The sequence below is a fragment of the Psammomys obesus genome, unplaced genomic scaffold, assembly GCF_907164565.1.
Source record: "Psammomys obesus unplaced genomic scaffold, mPsaObe1.curated_primary_1811, whole genome shotgun sequence".
Taxonomy (NCBI): Eukaryota; Metazoa; Chordata; class Mammalia; order Rodentia; family Muridae; genus Psammomys; species Psammomys obesus.
This window is the reverse complement of record NW_026590767.1, coordinates 507,956-520,947: the sequence shown is the minus strand read 5'-3', so window position 1 is coordinate 520,947 and position 12,992 is coordinate 507,956. Positions and strand designations below refer to the sequence as shown.

The window sequence follows — 12,992 nt, the reverse complement described above, 5'->3', positions numbered from 1 at the left end:
TGGCACATGCCTTTAACACCAGCACTTGGAGAGACAGAGGCAGTCCAATCTCTGAGTTTGAGGCCAGCCTGGTCAAAGAAGCGGCGTCCAGGATAGCTAGAGCTACACAGACAAACCTGGTTTCAAAAACACAAAACATTATTATTATTATTATTATTATTATTATTATTATTATTATTATTTTCCATATACCCATTGGTTTGTAAATTGTCTCCCCCATCCCCAGGACAGAGCTACTAGCTCAATGGAGCAGCCAGCCAAGCCCTAAGTGTTTTCTCTGGCCCTCTGTAGAAAGAGTGGGCTCCATCAAGCCCAGTGCAGATCTGCCAAGCTTCTTCTAAGGTGACACTCAGTATCAGTTAACATGTCACCCAAACAGAAATTCTGTGAAAAAAAAAAGTTGAAGTTCCATTATTAATAATTATTTCAAAACACACTTGCCAGGCATGGTGGTTTGGGCCTTTAAGGCAGAGGCAGGTAGATCTCTATAGATCTCTGTGAGTTCAAAGCCAGCCTGGTCTACACAGTGAGTTTCAGAACAAAAGAATGAGGTAAAGAGACCCTGTCTCAAAAAATAAACAAACACATAAAATTAAAAAATAACATATTTATTTAAAAAAAAAATCACTGCAAAAACATTAAAAATTAGACACATCACGGATAGAGCAGATTAACTTTAACGTGGGCCTCCCACCACCTCAGAAAGCAGCTCACCTTTGGGTTGTGCATCACGATGGTCTCTCCGCTTGGAAACTCTAGTCTGCGGTGCCACTGATTGGTGGTTACAGCCTTTTTATACTCGGCCTGCAGAGACAACAGCACCATGCAGTGCAGTCCATCTGAATCACATCGACAGTGCAGAGGACAATCAGACTATGCTGGGGACATAGCAGTGACCGTAGGTCTGCTCTCCTGGCCGCTGGACTTTCGATCATCTAACGAATCACCCCAGCGTTTGCTCTCACACACTCCTAGGCAATATCTCCACTACATGGGGAAGATAACAGAGGCTTAGACAGCGTATCAGTTTCTGAGGGCTGAACAAGCTGAGTGGTATAAAGTGAATTTACCGTCCCATAGTTCTTGAGGCCACCATTCCAATATCAAGGTGACAGCCGCACACCAATCCCTATAAAACCTGCACGGAACCATCCCTCCTTGGCTTGCTACAGTGAAGGCCATTCTCTGGCACAGGCTGACCCAACCCCTGCCGTTATCAGACCACAGCATGCTGTCTATCTAATCATATCTGTCTTGTTTGTTATGTGTGAAAACTCTAGCTATATGGGGTTAAGGGCCACACTACTCAACTGATTTCATCTATAACACCCTAGTTCTACACAAAGTTGCATTCATGGGTACTGGGAGTTAGTACTTCAACAGTACCTCAGGGTAGAGGGGAAGGAGACATTCATCTAGTACTCAAACAGCCCTGATGCTGAGACTGTACAGAGTTGAAAATATAAAAACAGAGCATTTAGCTCTGCACCTGAGGTCCCTTTTTTCAATGTATGTGAATGTTCTGCCTGCATGTATGTATGTGTGCCACATGCACACCTTGTCTCCTCAGAAGTCAAAAGAAGATGTCAGAATCCTTGGAACTTGAGTTACTAGCTATAGTTGCCATGTGATGCTGAAAATTAACTCAAGTCCTCTGTAAAAGCAGCCAGTACTAATTTTTTGTTTGTTTGTTTTGGTTTTTCAAGACAAGGTTTTTTTGTGTAGTCCTGGCTGTCCTGGAACTCACTCTGTAAACCAGGCTGGTCTGGAACTTGGAGATGCCTCTGCCTTCCAAGTGATGGGATTAAAGGTATGTGCCCACAGACCACAGCCTTTTTTTTTTTTGAGACAAGGTCTCAAGTTAGCTATATAGATCAGGCAGACTCAGCGATTTACCGGCCGCTGTGCCCAGTTGATTTTGTACCGAGTTAATGGTATTTCTAAAGGCTCACCTTGTTTTCTATGTTTTTATAATGACAATTTTGTCATTATAAAATCAAAAGCATTTCAAATCAAGAACACTTACACTCTTTGTCCTGGTACTCAGATAGGACAGGATCAACTATACAATGAATGAATCATCTCTTTTTCACTTCCCACCCTCCTTTGCCTCCACTGAGGCAGTGGGTTTCTTAGAAAGCTGGGCAGAAGCTTGGGCCTCATGCTGATGCAATGGGCAACACTTGAATAGCTACCCCAGCCTAGAGCCTTTCCACCCACACAAATATTATCATTACAGTGAAGAGAAAGTGCTTACTCTGCTTTCAGATATGCACACGTGAACACTGTACTTTTAGCTTCAAAGAAATATGCCTGAAACATTGGACTTTGGAATACTGCAACTACAGTAGGACCCTACCTAAAAGAACCAACAATTATAGTGTATCTTTAGTTATTTATTTAGATTCAAAATTAAGCTCTATGTATGAGTTCCCTTCTACATATTTCCCCTTAGTGAACTAAAATTATACTTTAAGGGCCATCCAGAAAGCTCAGTGGTTAGTTAAAGGCACTTGCCACCAAACCTAAATACTTAAGTTTCATTCCTAGGACCCATACAGTGGAAGGAAGAGAACCAACTCTGGTACATCCTCTGACCTCTAGACATGCACCACTGCACACATTCGAGAGCACCATAAATAAATGCCATAAAACTGTTCCAAAAATCATGCTTTAAGAGATTGGTTTTGGGCACACACCTTTAATCCCAGCATTGAGGAAGCAGAGACAGGGATCCACCGAGCAAGTTCTAGGACAGCCAAGAATATACACAGAGAAACCCTGCCTCAGAAAGAAAGAGAGAAAGACTGACAGACTGACTTACTCTTGCTATAGCCCAGAGCAGTGTCAAACTCATGTTAACCTGCCTTGGCCTCAACAGAGCTGAGATTCCAAGTGCTACTATGCCTGGTTTCTACCTAACTGTGTTTGAAGGCTCATAACTGTGTATGAGCACTGTAGTAGATGTGGAATGTGTCCCCTCCAAAAATAGTCTTAGCTTGAGACACAGGACTGTGTTAAGTGTACCACTTCCTGAATGATTACACTCCTTAAAGATCAGTCTCCTTTCTAACTAGAATCAAGACAGGCTGTAGAGGAATTTTAATTCAGACCATGGCTGCTCAGGCAAGGAATCACATCCAAGGTGACCCAACTGGAATACAAACATGCCTTTAATCCAGGAGACAGAGGCAAACAGATCTGAGTTCAAGGCCAGCCTGGTATAGAGCAAGTTTCAGGTAAAGAAAAGCTTAGGTCCAGGTGTGGTGGTGCACACCTTTAATCCCAAACAATGAAGGTGAAGACTGTTTGTAGAAGTAAGCACCATAATGAAAGTGATGTCTAACTGAGTGGCAGAAAGAGACAAATCAGAGAAAGATCTGACAGGAAAGGATACGTCCGACTCTCACAAGAGGAGAGGGGAAAGGAAGGCTACTTAATGTGGAATGCAGAGAGCGGAGGCAGTAAGAGAACAAGTTAGACATTGGTGAAGACAGAACGAGCCAGGCGCCAGGAGATTAGAAAAGATGCTGGAGTTAATTTGAGGCCAGGCAGAACTCCCAGGGGCCAAAAGAAAAGCCAGATTGAATAAGTTAGCTGGGAGAGAGTTTGAGCCTGAACAGCTGAGTTGAACCAGCCAGCCCAGAGCTCACTAAGAATTAGAAAGAGTGAGCATATTCAGCAGTAATTCTCAGTGGCTGAAAACATTCTAGGCCTAGGTTAGAGGGTATGGAGGCTTGAGCTTCCAGGACTAGGCAGTAGGACAACAACTGAAACCAGCCTTTTACAACAGGCCACCTTGCATGTAAAGCCATCTCCAAGGTGAGTGGTGCCACGGAAACCTCTCTTGCATACACCCCTATGTTTTATAAAGAAAATATAAAGAAATAAAACATTCATACCTCTAGTTTTTCACTGAACTCCTCTGTGTAGGGAATAAATCTGCTATCTGTGTCCCCCTTGTAAAACCAAGTACAGCGTCTCACTTCAGCTGGCTCCTCTTCCCAGTACACAGACTTCCTCATGCGGTCATAGAGATAGACATCATAGCGTCCTCCATCTGTGCCTAGGACCACACTCTCAGGATCTGGCTGCACTAGGAACCAAGAGAGGACATTTTCTCCTAATGTTACCAGGCACACTTGAAAATACAAATAACAACAATATTCATGATGCTATTACTTAATACTCAAAGATAATTTTTTTTAATTTCTTTATTTTATGTATATGAGTGTTCTCTCTGCATTTACACCCGCCAGAAGAGGAAATCAGTTCACATTTTAGATGGTTGTAAGCCACCATGTGGGTTGCCAGGAATTGAACTCAGGACCTTTAGAAGAGCAGACAGTGCTCTTAACCACTGAGCCATCTCTCCAGCCCCTCAAAGATAATTTTTATTTAAAAACCCAAGGTAATCAGTATTGCTCAAAATCATGACATTTATTTATTTGTTTGTTTGTTTGTTTACTTTTGAGGTAGAGTCTCACTCTGTAGCCCAGGCTAACCTCAACCTCCCAGCAGTCCGTCTGCTGCAGCCCACCATGTACTGAGATCACAGAGGTGAGCTGCCATGCAGCATGATTCTTCTTGAGTGGAAACAAAGAGCCAGGGCAAGTTTTAAAAACAAAATCATGAAATAACTGAAACTGTTTACGATTTTTTTAAGTAGTAGTATCAAACCAGATGTACTGCCATACACCTGTAATCCCAGCTCTTGAAATACAGCGTCAGGAGGACTGGGAGTTTCTGGATAATTCTGGGTACATGGCCAGCTTAGGCTGAATGTGACCCCATTTTAAAAGTAAAACAAGCTGGGCAGTGGTGGAGCACGCCTTTAATCCCAGCACTCAGGAGAGGCAGACAGATCTCTGTGAGTTCAAGGCCAGCCTGGTCTACAGAATGAATCCAGGACAGCCAGAGCTGTTACGAAGAGAAACCCTGTCTCAAAACAACAAAACAGCAGTGATATCAATGTACCAAAATGTTCCGGGAAGTACACTGCTAGAAAATACTGACTGATGTTTAAGTCTCGTAATCAAATAATATTAAGGTAAATAATCGTATTTGTATGCTACATGACTGCTCAGAGCCTACACACCTGGGTAGCATCTCTCTTAAGAGGTAAACAAGAAAGTAATTATTTCCAAAACTCATCTGGCCTCAGAACACCTTTTTCACACAGCATTCTACAACCCAGAGATCCACAGGAAATACTTCATGTCCCACAACTACAAATGAGTAAGGGGAATAAGAAAACTCGTCGAGTGCAGGACAATCAGGGCTACAGGAGAAACTGTCTCCAAAAAAAAAAAAAAACCACAAAAAAAAGAACAGAAAACTAAAACTTGGATTATGTAACGACTTCACCTCTCTGATTTAAAACAACCTTTTGGTTATGTTTTTGTTTTGCTGAGACAGGGTCTAACTATGTAGCTTTGGCTGGCCTCATACTCACAGAGATCTGCCTTTCCTGAGCGCTGGGATAAAAGTGTGCCACTATGTCAGCTAAAACAAACAAACAAAAAAAAAATTGCTAAGCTATATTTTTAAATACTTTTCTCAATAACTCAGGATATATATTAATTAGTATTATTATCTTAAGTGGAATGTGGAGAACTAAACAGATTAAGGAATTTGACAGTTGGAAAAAAACAGACCATGCCAGATGCAGTGGCACAAGCCTGTAATCCCAGCACTCAGGAGGCAGAGGGAGGCAGTTATCTGAGTTTGAGGCCAACATGGTCTACAAAGCAAGTTCAAGACAGCCAAGGCTACACAGAAAAACCCTATCTCAAAAAACCAAAAAAAGAAAAAAGCAGACCATGGATAAATGCCCTTCATTCTTTCTCTTCCTCAAATGAGGCAGAGTAATGCAGGATGGGTACTCACCTGAATTATAGATCTCTTCAAGATTCACAGAGTCAAGCACACTGAAAGGCATCCATAGCTGTTTATATTCTACCTCCTTGCAGTAAAACCAGTGGGGCTGAACAGGTTCATACTGGTTCTGAAGTACAAAAGGAGCTGGCCCCTGTACAAGGGGTCCTGCAGGTCTGGCAGGGACTTGCTGTGCTGGTGACTGCACTGCCGTAGGAAGCTGTAGGGAACAAGGTTAAGACCGTCACATGTGCCAAACAGAAATTCTATAACTGCTTCAGAATCAAACTGGCATCAATAATATCGGACATGTACTTCTAGGTGACACTTCATGTCCTAACTAGTGCACTAAAGCTGGGTGTGGGAGCACCAGACAGATCTCTGTGAGTTCTATGACAGCCTGGTCTACAAAGAGAGTCCAGGACAAACAAGGCTACAAACTGACTGTGTACAAATTGTCTCAGAAGAAAAAAAAAAAACAAAAACTAGTGCACTAAAACTTCAAGTCAGTTGCAAAGTGAACTACACTTCTGCACACTACTGGCAAACTGGCACCCACCAATGTCTCCCACAATTTTGAAATTTTTACTTTAAAATTTTTCATACAATATAGATTGACCATACTCTCACTCTCCCTCCGACCCCTCCCAGGTCTCCACTCACCCTACTTCATGCTCCCTCTCTCTCTTAAAATCAGGAACAAAAAAATTCCCAAATAAAAAAAGCACACACAGTTCACTGTGTGTCGGCCAGCTACTCCTGAGCATGAGGCTTGCCCTGGAGTTGGCTGATACAGCCATGTCACGCCAGAAGAACTGCCGCTCCCTCGCCCAGCAGCTATCAAACACAAGCAGCTTCTTGGTTAGGGGTGGAACTTGGTGCCTGCTTCTCCTCAGAGCTGGGGTTTGGTACGGCTTGCATGTGTGCAGCATGCACAAGACCTGCATGGGTCCCCATCATTTTTAAGTCTTTACAACATCCAGACTTGTTGAGCCAGCCATTTCATTTCTAAGTGTGTAAATGGTAGTCTAACACACACACACACAAGAAGTTGACTGGCTACAAACAAACTCCATAAACATTAAAAAAATTAGTAGAGGGCCAAATGGTGGTGGTACACACCTGTAATCCCAAGTACTGGGAGGCAAGAGGCAGAGGCAGGGGGATCTCTGTGAGTTCAAAGCTGATCTACAGAATGAATTCCAGGATAGCCAAAGCTACAAACAGAAACCCTATCTCAAAAAAAAGAAAAAAATAGAACCGTGCAGGATTGGCATTTTCACTAACTAGTATAATTAGGAGAAGCAGCTGGCAGTTGACATTGTCCCTAGCTAACATTTACCATCTGAGGCTATTAGCATGTACCTTGGCAATTAAAATCAACTATTCCTCCAATAAACAGGTAATATAAACTTGAATATGAGCCATTCCATAGCTATCTTTAAAAACAAATTTTATATTTATGTACTTGTTTGTTGGTTTGGGTGGCAGGCTTATGCCACAGCCAAGTGTGGAAGTCAGGGCAATTTGTAGACATCAGTTCTCTCCTTCCATCATATGGGCCCTGGAGATCTAAGTAAGATCCTCAGTAAAGGCAAGTGCCTTTACCCTGAGCCATCTTGCTGGCCTCCAATTAGCTCCTTTTAAAAGAATGTTTACTTCAAAGGCTGCAGTTTACAAAGAAAACCCTTTGTGTCATATATATTCGATACCAGTTACTTGGAGCCTGAGGCAGGAAAGAGTTTGAGGCCAAACAAAGCAATTTAGAAAGATCCTGTCTCAAGATGAAAAGGTAACCAACTGGGGGTAGAGCTCAATGGGAGTGCTTCCTACTACATTTAACAGCTGGGCTTTGACCAGCAACATACCATAGTCCTCTGTTAAAAACGTTTTTTGCTGATGCTAGAGAGATGGCCTAGTGTTAAAAGCACTTGCTGTGTTTGCAGAAAACCTGGGTTCAGTTCCCAGGACCCAGTAACTCCCATCTGTAACTCCAATTTTAGAGAATCTGACCAACTTTTCTGGCTCCCTGTGATACCAAGTACACAAGTGATGTACAGACACACATTCTTTTTGTTTGTTTTTGGAGACAGGTTTCTCTGTGTAGCCTTGGCTGTCATGGACTCGCTTTGTAGATAAAACTCACAGAGATCTGCCTGCCTCTGCCTCCCTGAGTGCTGGGATCATATGCATGCGCCACAGGGCCTGGCCTCAGACACACATTCTGGTAAAACACCCGTTATATACATACATACATACATACATACATACATACATACATACATACATATATATATATATATTATATATTATCCTCATGTGCATGTTCAACTGCATAAAGTTGAGCTGGAGAGATGGCTCAGCAATTAAAGACATGGACTGTTCTTCCAGAGGACCCAGGTTCAAATTCCAGAACCCACATGCTGACTAACACCTGTAACACTAGTCCCAGCCCTCCAAGGGCATTGCATACACATGGCATACAGACAAAACAACAATACCCGCAAATAAAAATAAATAAATCTCAAATGTGCATTTTTAATATAAAAAGTATTTTTAAAATGTCATGAAGATGAACGAGAAAACTAGTATGACATTCAAATACCGGTGGCATGGGTCCTGGCGGCACTTGGTACGTCTGCACAGGGGGTCCAGAAGGCGGAGGGTAGGAGGGATGGCCTGGCGTCTGGCACTGCTGCAGTTGTGGAGGTGTAATATAGGGATTGGCCCGGCTACTGACGGGAGTGTGGCGGTATGGGTTATGTCCTTGTTGAGGAATTCCTTGCGGAGGGCTCCCAAAATTTGGAGGGAGACTGCTTGGCTGAGAAGGCAAATAGGTATTTATTCCCATCTGTGAGGAAGGCGTGGCGCCATAGTGAGCCTTGGAAACAGACGGTGGAAATGTGTCGGGCGCATCTTGGGACCCAGTTGTAAAAGGAAGAGTGGCTGGGGGCCTGGGAAGCGCTGGCTGTCCAGCCGACACTGCTGTAGTCGTCAGGGGCGACTGCCCAATGCTCCCAAAAGGGTCACTGCTGCTGGACACCTGGGAGAAGTAGCTGAACGTCTGTGGGGTGGAGGTGAGGGTAGATGTCTGCCCCAGGAAGCTGTCCTCCTCACCAACATCTGTGGAGTCCTCTGCAACACAACAGGAAAGAGGGGTTTAGGAGCAACACCACCCTCTGCGCAGGCTCTGTTACGCAGGCCTAGCCTTACACCGCTTACTTTGCTATTCTAATTTGTATTTCTGCATTACAGAGAAAAAAGGAAAACTTTTCCTTAAAAAATTTTCTCTTAAATTATTTCAAAAGAAAATTTTATTTGAATAAGAAAAACTAGAAAGTACACAGAATTATAAATCTGTCCAGCAGCCCACCTTCCAGAGACAGTCACTGTTAACAATGACTTTTTGAAGGCACGTAACCTTAATCCCAGCACTCAAGGGGCAGAGGCAGGTGGATCACTGTGAGTTTGAGGACAAACTGGTCTACAGAGTGAGTTCTAGGACAGCCAAGGCTACACAGACAAATCCTGTCTCAAAAAAAAAAAAAAAAGAAGAAGAAGAAAAGAGAAAGAAAAAAAAAACCTGTTTTGTATCCTTTCTAAAAAAATATTTATTTTGTAAATGTTTAGGTTTACATAAAGGGGTTTTTTTCAAGACAAGGCTTCTCTGTGTATTCCTGGCTGTCCTGGACTCACTTTGTAGACCAGGCTGGCCTCGAACTTACAGTGCTGGAATTACAGACGTGCAGATGTGCACAACCACTCCCAGCTAGAAAAAGGATTTTTTTCCCCCTGAGACAGGGTTTCTCTGTGCAGTCCTGGCTGTCCTGCACTCCACTCTATAAACTGGCTGGCCTTGAACTAACAGAGCTCCACCTGCCTCTGCCTCAGGAGTACTGAGATTAAAGGTGTGTGCCACCACACCTGGCTACATAAAGGATTTTTTTAAGAAGCAAATCTGTACCTACTTTTATATATTTTGAATATCTTTTCTTGATAGAATTCAAATATTACCATATACCTAAACATGTAATTTTGTTTCTACAATCATAAGAAGAAATTAAAGTACAAGCATTAGCTGGGTAAACAAGAATGTCAGGGATCTTACTGTACAACAAGCATGTGCTATTTGTGTTCCCAAGGCAATATAGGTTATCCACTAACTGCAATCTCTAAAAGGTAAGCAGCAACCATAATTAGACGTTCAGACATTACAGAATATCAAGTCACAGGCTAGCAAAGCAGCTCAGCAGATAAAGCTGGCTGCCCTAGAAGCAACAGGACAGAAAAGGAGAACCAATTCCTACAAATTATTCTGACCCTCCGAGACTCATAACACACACAGTAAACAAATGAATGAAAAATTTTTAAACAAATAAAAAGTGGTAAGTCTCTAGAAAACTCATTTTTCTAAGGGATGATCTCCCCACTTCCCTTTGGCCAACTTTATCTTCACTGTATTCTCAGCTTAAACAACACCTCTTCTCTTCCCCTAGCAAGGACTTTACAAGGAATCATTTGTCACTAATTCACGTTCACCCTAAGCTTCCTTGCTCTACTTTGATAGACAGCTTTCAGCTTCCTCTTAATCTTTCCTTCCCTTACTTTGGCCACCCTTATCTGCAACTGCTGGAAGGCTACAGTCCATCAGATCTGGGGAGCCACTCCCAGCACACAGGCACATTGTGGTCCCTGACCTTGGAGAACTGCCAAAGCTCTGGGCTCTCTGTGACCTCATGGTCATCCTGCCATCACAGCTTCCAGCTTGTTCCAGTTACACTTCACATACCAATTCAGTGAAGAGACTCCACTCCCCAGGTTTGGCCATAAGGCCCAAAACACAACGACAATCAGAATACCGTGTCTGGGGCTGTCTTTCTGGACTACGATGGAACCCCACTATTCCAAAAACATGCCTACAGTCCCAGCTTCTCTAGAACACTGATGAAGGCGGCACACTTGAACCTAATCTAAAAAATAAAAAATAAAAATAATTTCAAGACAGGATTTCTCTGTGTAGACCAGGCTGGCCTTGAACTCACAGCGATCCACCTGCCTCTGCCATCCAAGTGCTGAGATTAAAGGCCTGTGCCACCACTTCTAGCATAAAGAATTTTTAAAAATTAAAGGAGGAAGAAAAAGATCTTTTAAAAATTCAAGGAGGAAGAAAAAGATCTTATCACCAGTTTATTACTAAAGAGAAAATGCCTTCCTACTCAGGGCCCTTCCTCTGCTTACACACTTCTACTTTTTCTAATACATTCTCTACCTCCATCATTCTCTAGTCCCAGAAGGACTAGAGAATAGAACTATGTATTAGTTTCCCGAACAAAAAATAGCCTGTTGTGGAATCTCTCACTCAATAAGAGAACTTGAGACTGACTTGGTACAAGAAACATTTTTCTAACTAGCACCAATCATAAATGAAATACTGACTTCAACACACTGCAAGCTTCACCCCAGGAGCACTTCCTAATTCCAGACAGAGACAAATGGATCTAGACCCACAGCCCTAACAAGTAATCTACACCTCTGACTCTCCCATATCTGTCTCAAAGTGACTGTACTCCTGGGTTCCACAATTTTCCCAATACTTCTGACAGATCCGGTCACATGTGTCAAACTTAGTAAGCCTCACACTGAATTTATCTTAACCACGCCCCTCTCAAATAGTTCACCGACAACTTTCCAGATTTCAATGTGAAACCTGACATTCTCAGACCTTTCATAGGCCCTTTAAACATTAAAGAACCATGAATGCAGTACCTACTACATGGCAGTTGCAGAGCGTGGACCTTGACACTGACACAGAGCTGATAATCCAGCCTCCATAACTTTATAAATATCTCTGCCATGGCATGCACCTCAATAGCAGAATGCTTGCCTAGAGTGTGCAAGACTGTGTCTGATCCTCTGTGTGATAAAATTTAAAAACAAAATAAAAATTCTCCATCTGTCCCCTGCCCTTGATACTCAATGTGGCTCACTTGAGCTAGGGCACCACCTACTCCTGCCTGACATACAAGGAATACAAACTGACCACATTTGTGACAATCAGCCATATTCCAATGAAATCTTAGAAAATTCAAGCCTTTCTAAAACACACTTCTAATTTCATTGTGTTGTTAAAAATCCTTCAAAGGAGATCAGGTGTGTTGGTCCCTGCCTTTAACCCCAGCATTTAGAAGGTAGAGGCAGGAAGACCTCTGTGAGACAGAGGCCAACTTGGTCAGCATAGCAACTTGTAAGCCAATCAGAGCTGCACAGTGAGACCCTCAACAACAAAAACCCTCCAAAGGCTCCCCACATAGTTTAACAGAGTACATACTTTTCAGCACAGCACATGAGGCCCACAGAGCACTTGTCTGCGTACACTCTACTCTGTGATCTACTTGAAGGTGAGAGGAGGGCGGAAGGATGGGAAGCAGAGGAGAGAGAAGAGATCCATACTGCCCTATGCCACCCACCACCAACTCCTGCCAGGCCTGCAGATTTTTCTCATTCCTCCAGACTCCCTCATTTATACGAATCCTTCAAGCTCTGCTCAGATCACTTCCTATGAGACTCTGAGGCTGAGACTCACAGCCTACCATCCCTTCTCCAGCTGTTTTAAACCTGTACTCCAATAGCATATGTAATCAGATGTTTGCATGTATGTATACACTGGTCCGAAGAAAAGGGCAGAACTGTCTGGTCCATGCTCCTTTGACATCTGCAACAGGGCCTGACAAAGAGAAGCTGTTCAGTTTGTATCTGCTGAATGTATAAAACTGCTTCTGGTGTCTCTTCCAATGAAGCAATTAACTGTTGCTTCCAAGGAGATGGGATCTCCTTTGTCTCTGGAAATGCTCTAAAGAGATCTCTAATCATGAAATGTTAAGGTGTAGAAAATACTTGTTACAAACTCAGGAGGAAGAAGAAGGTGGATCTCTGTAAGTTCAAGGTCGGCCGGGTTTACACAGGGAATTCTAGGACAGCCAGAGCTACATAACAGAGAGATCTTGATTCGGAAAGAAAGAGAAAGAAAGAGAAAGAAGAAAGGAAAGAGAAAGAAGAAAGAAAGGAAGAAAGGAAGGAAGGAAGGAAGGAAGGAAGGAAGGAAGGAAGGAAGGAAG

General features: G+C 42.9%; 1 protein-coding gene across 3 annotated transcripts in view; it reads right to left on the bottom strand.

Moving 5' to 3' along the window:
- Sec23ip (SEC23 interacting protein) overlaps positions 1-12,992 on the bottom strand; it is a 49,975-nt gene that overhangs the window by 34,469 nt on the left and 2,514 nt on the right. For all 3 annotated transcript variants that reach the window (XM_055608846.1, XM_055608845.1, XM_055608847.1), the window contains exons 2-5: positions 8,483-9,012; positions 5,890-6,097; positions 3,903-4,096; positions 715-804 (exon numbers count right to left, since the gene is read on the bottom strand). In XM_055608846.1, coding sequence (XP_055464821.1) covers positions 715-804; positions 3,903-4,096; positions 5,890-6,097; positions 8,483-9,012 — 1,022 coding nt within the window. The remainder of the gene's footprint in view (positions 1-714; positions 805-3,902; positions 4,097-5,889; positions 6,098-8,482; positions 9,013-12,992) is intronic.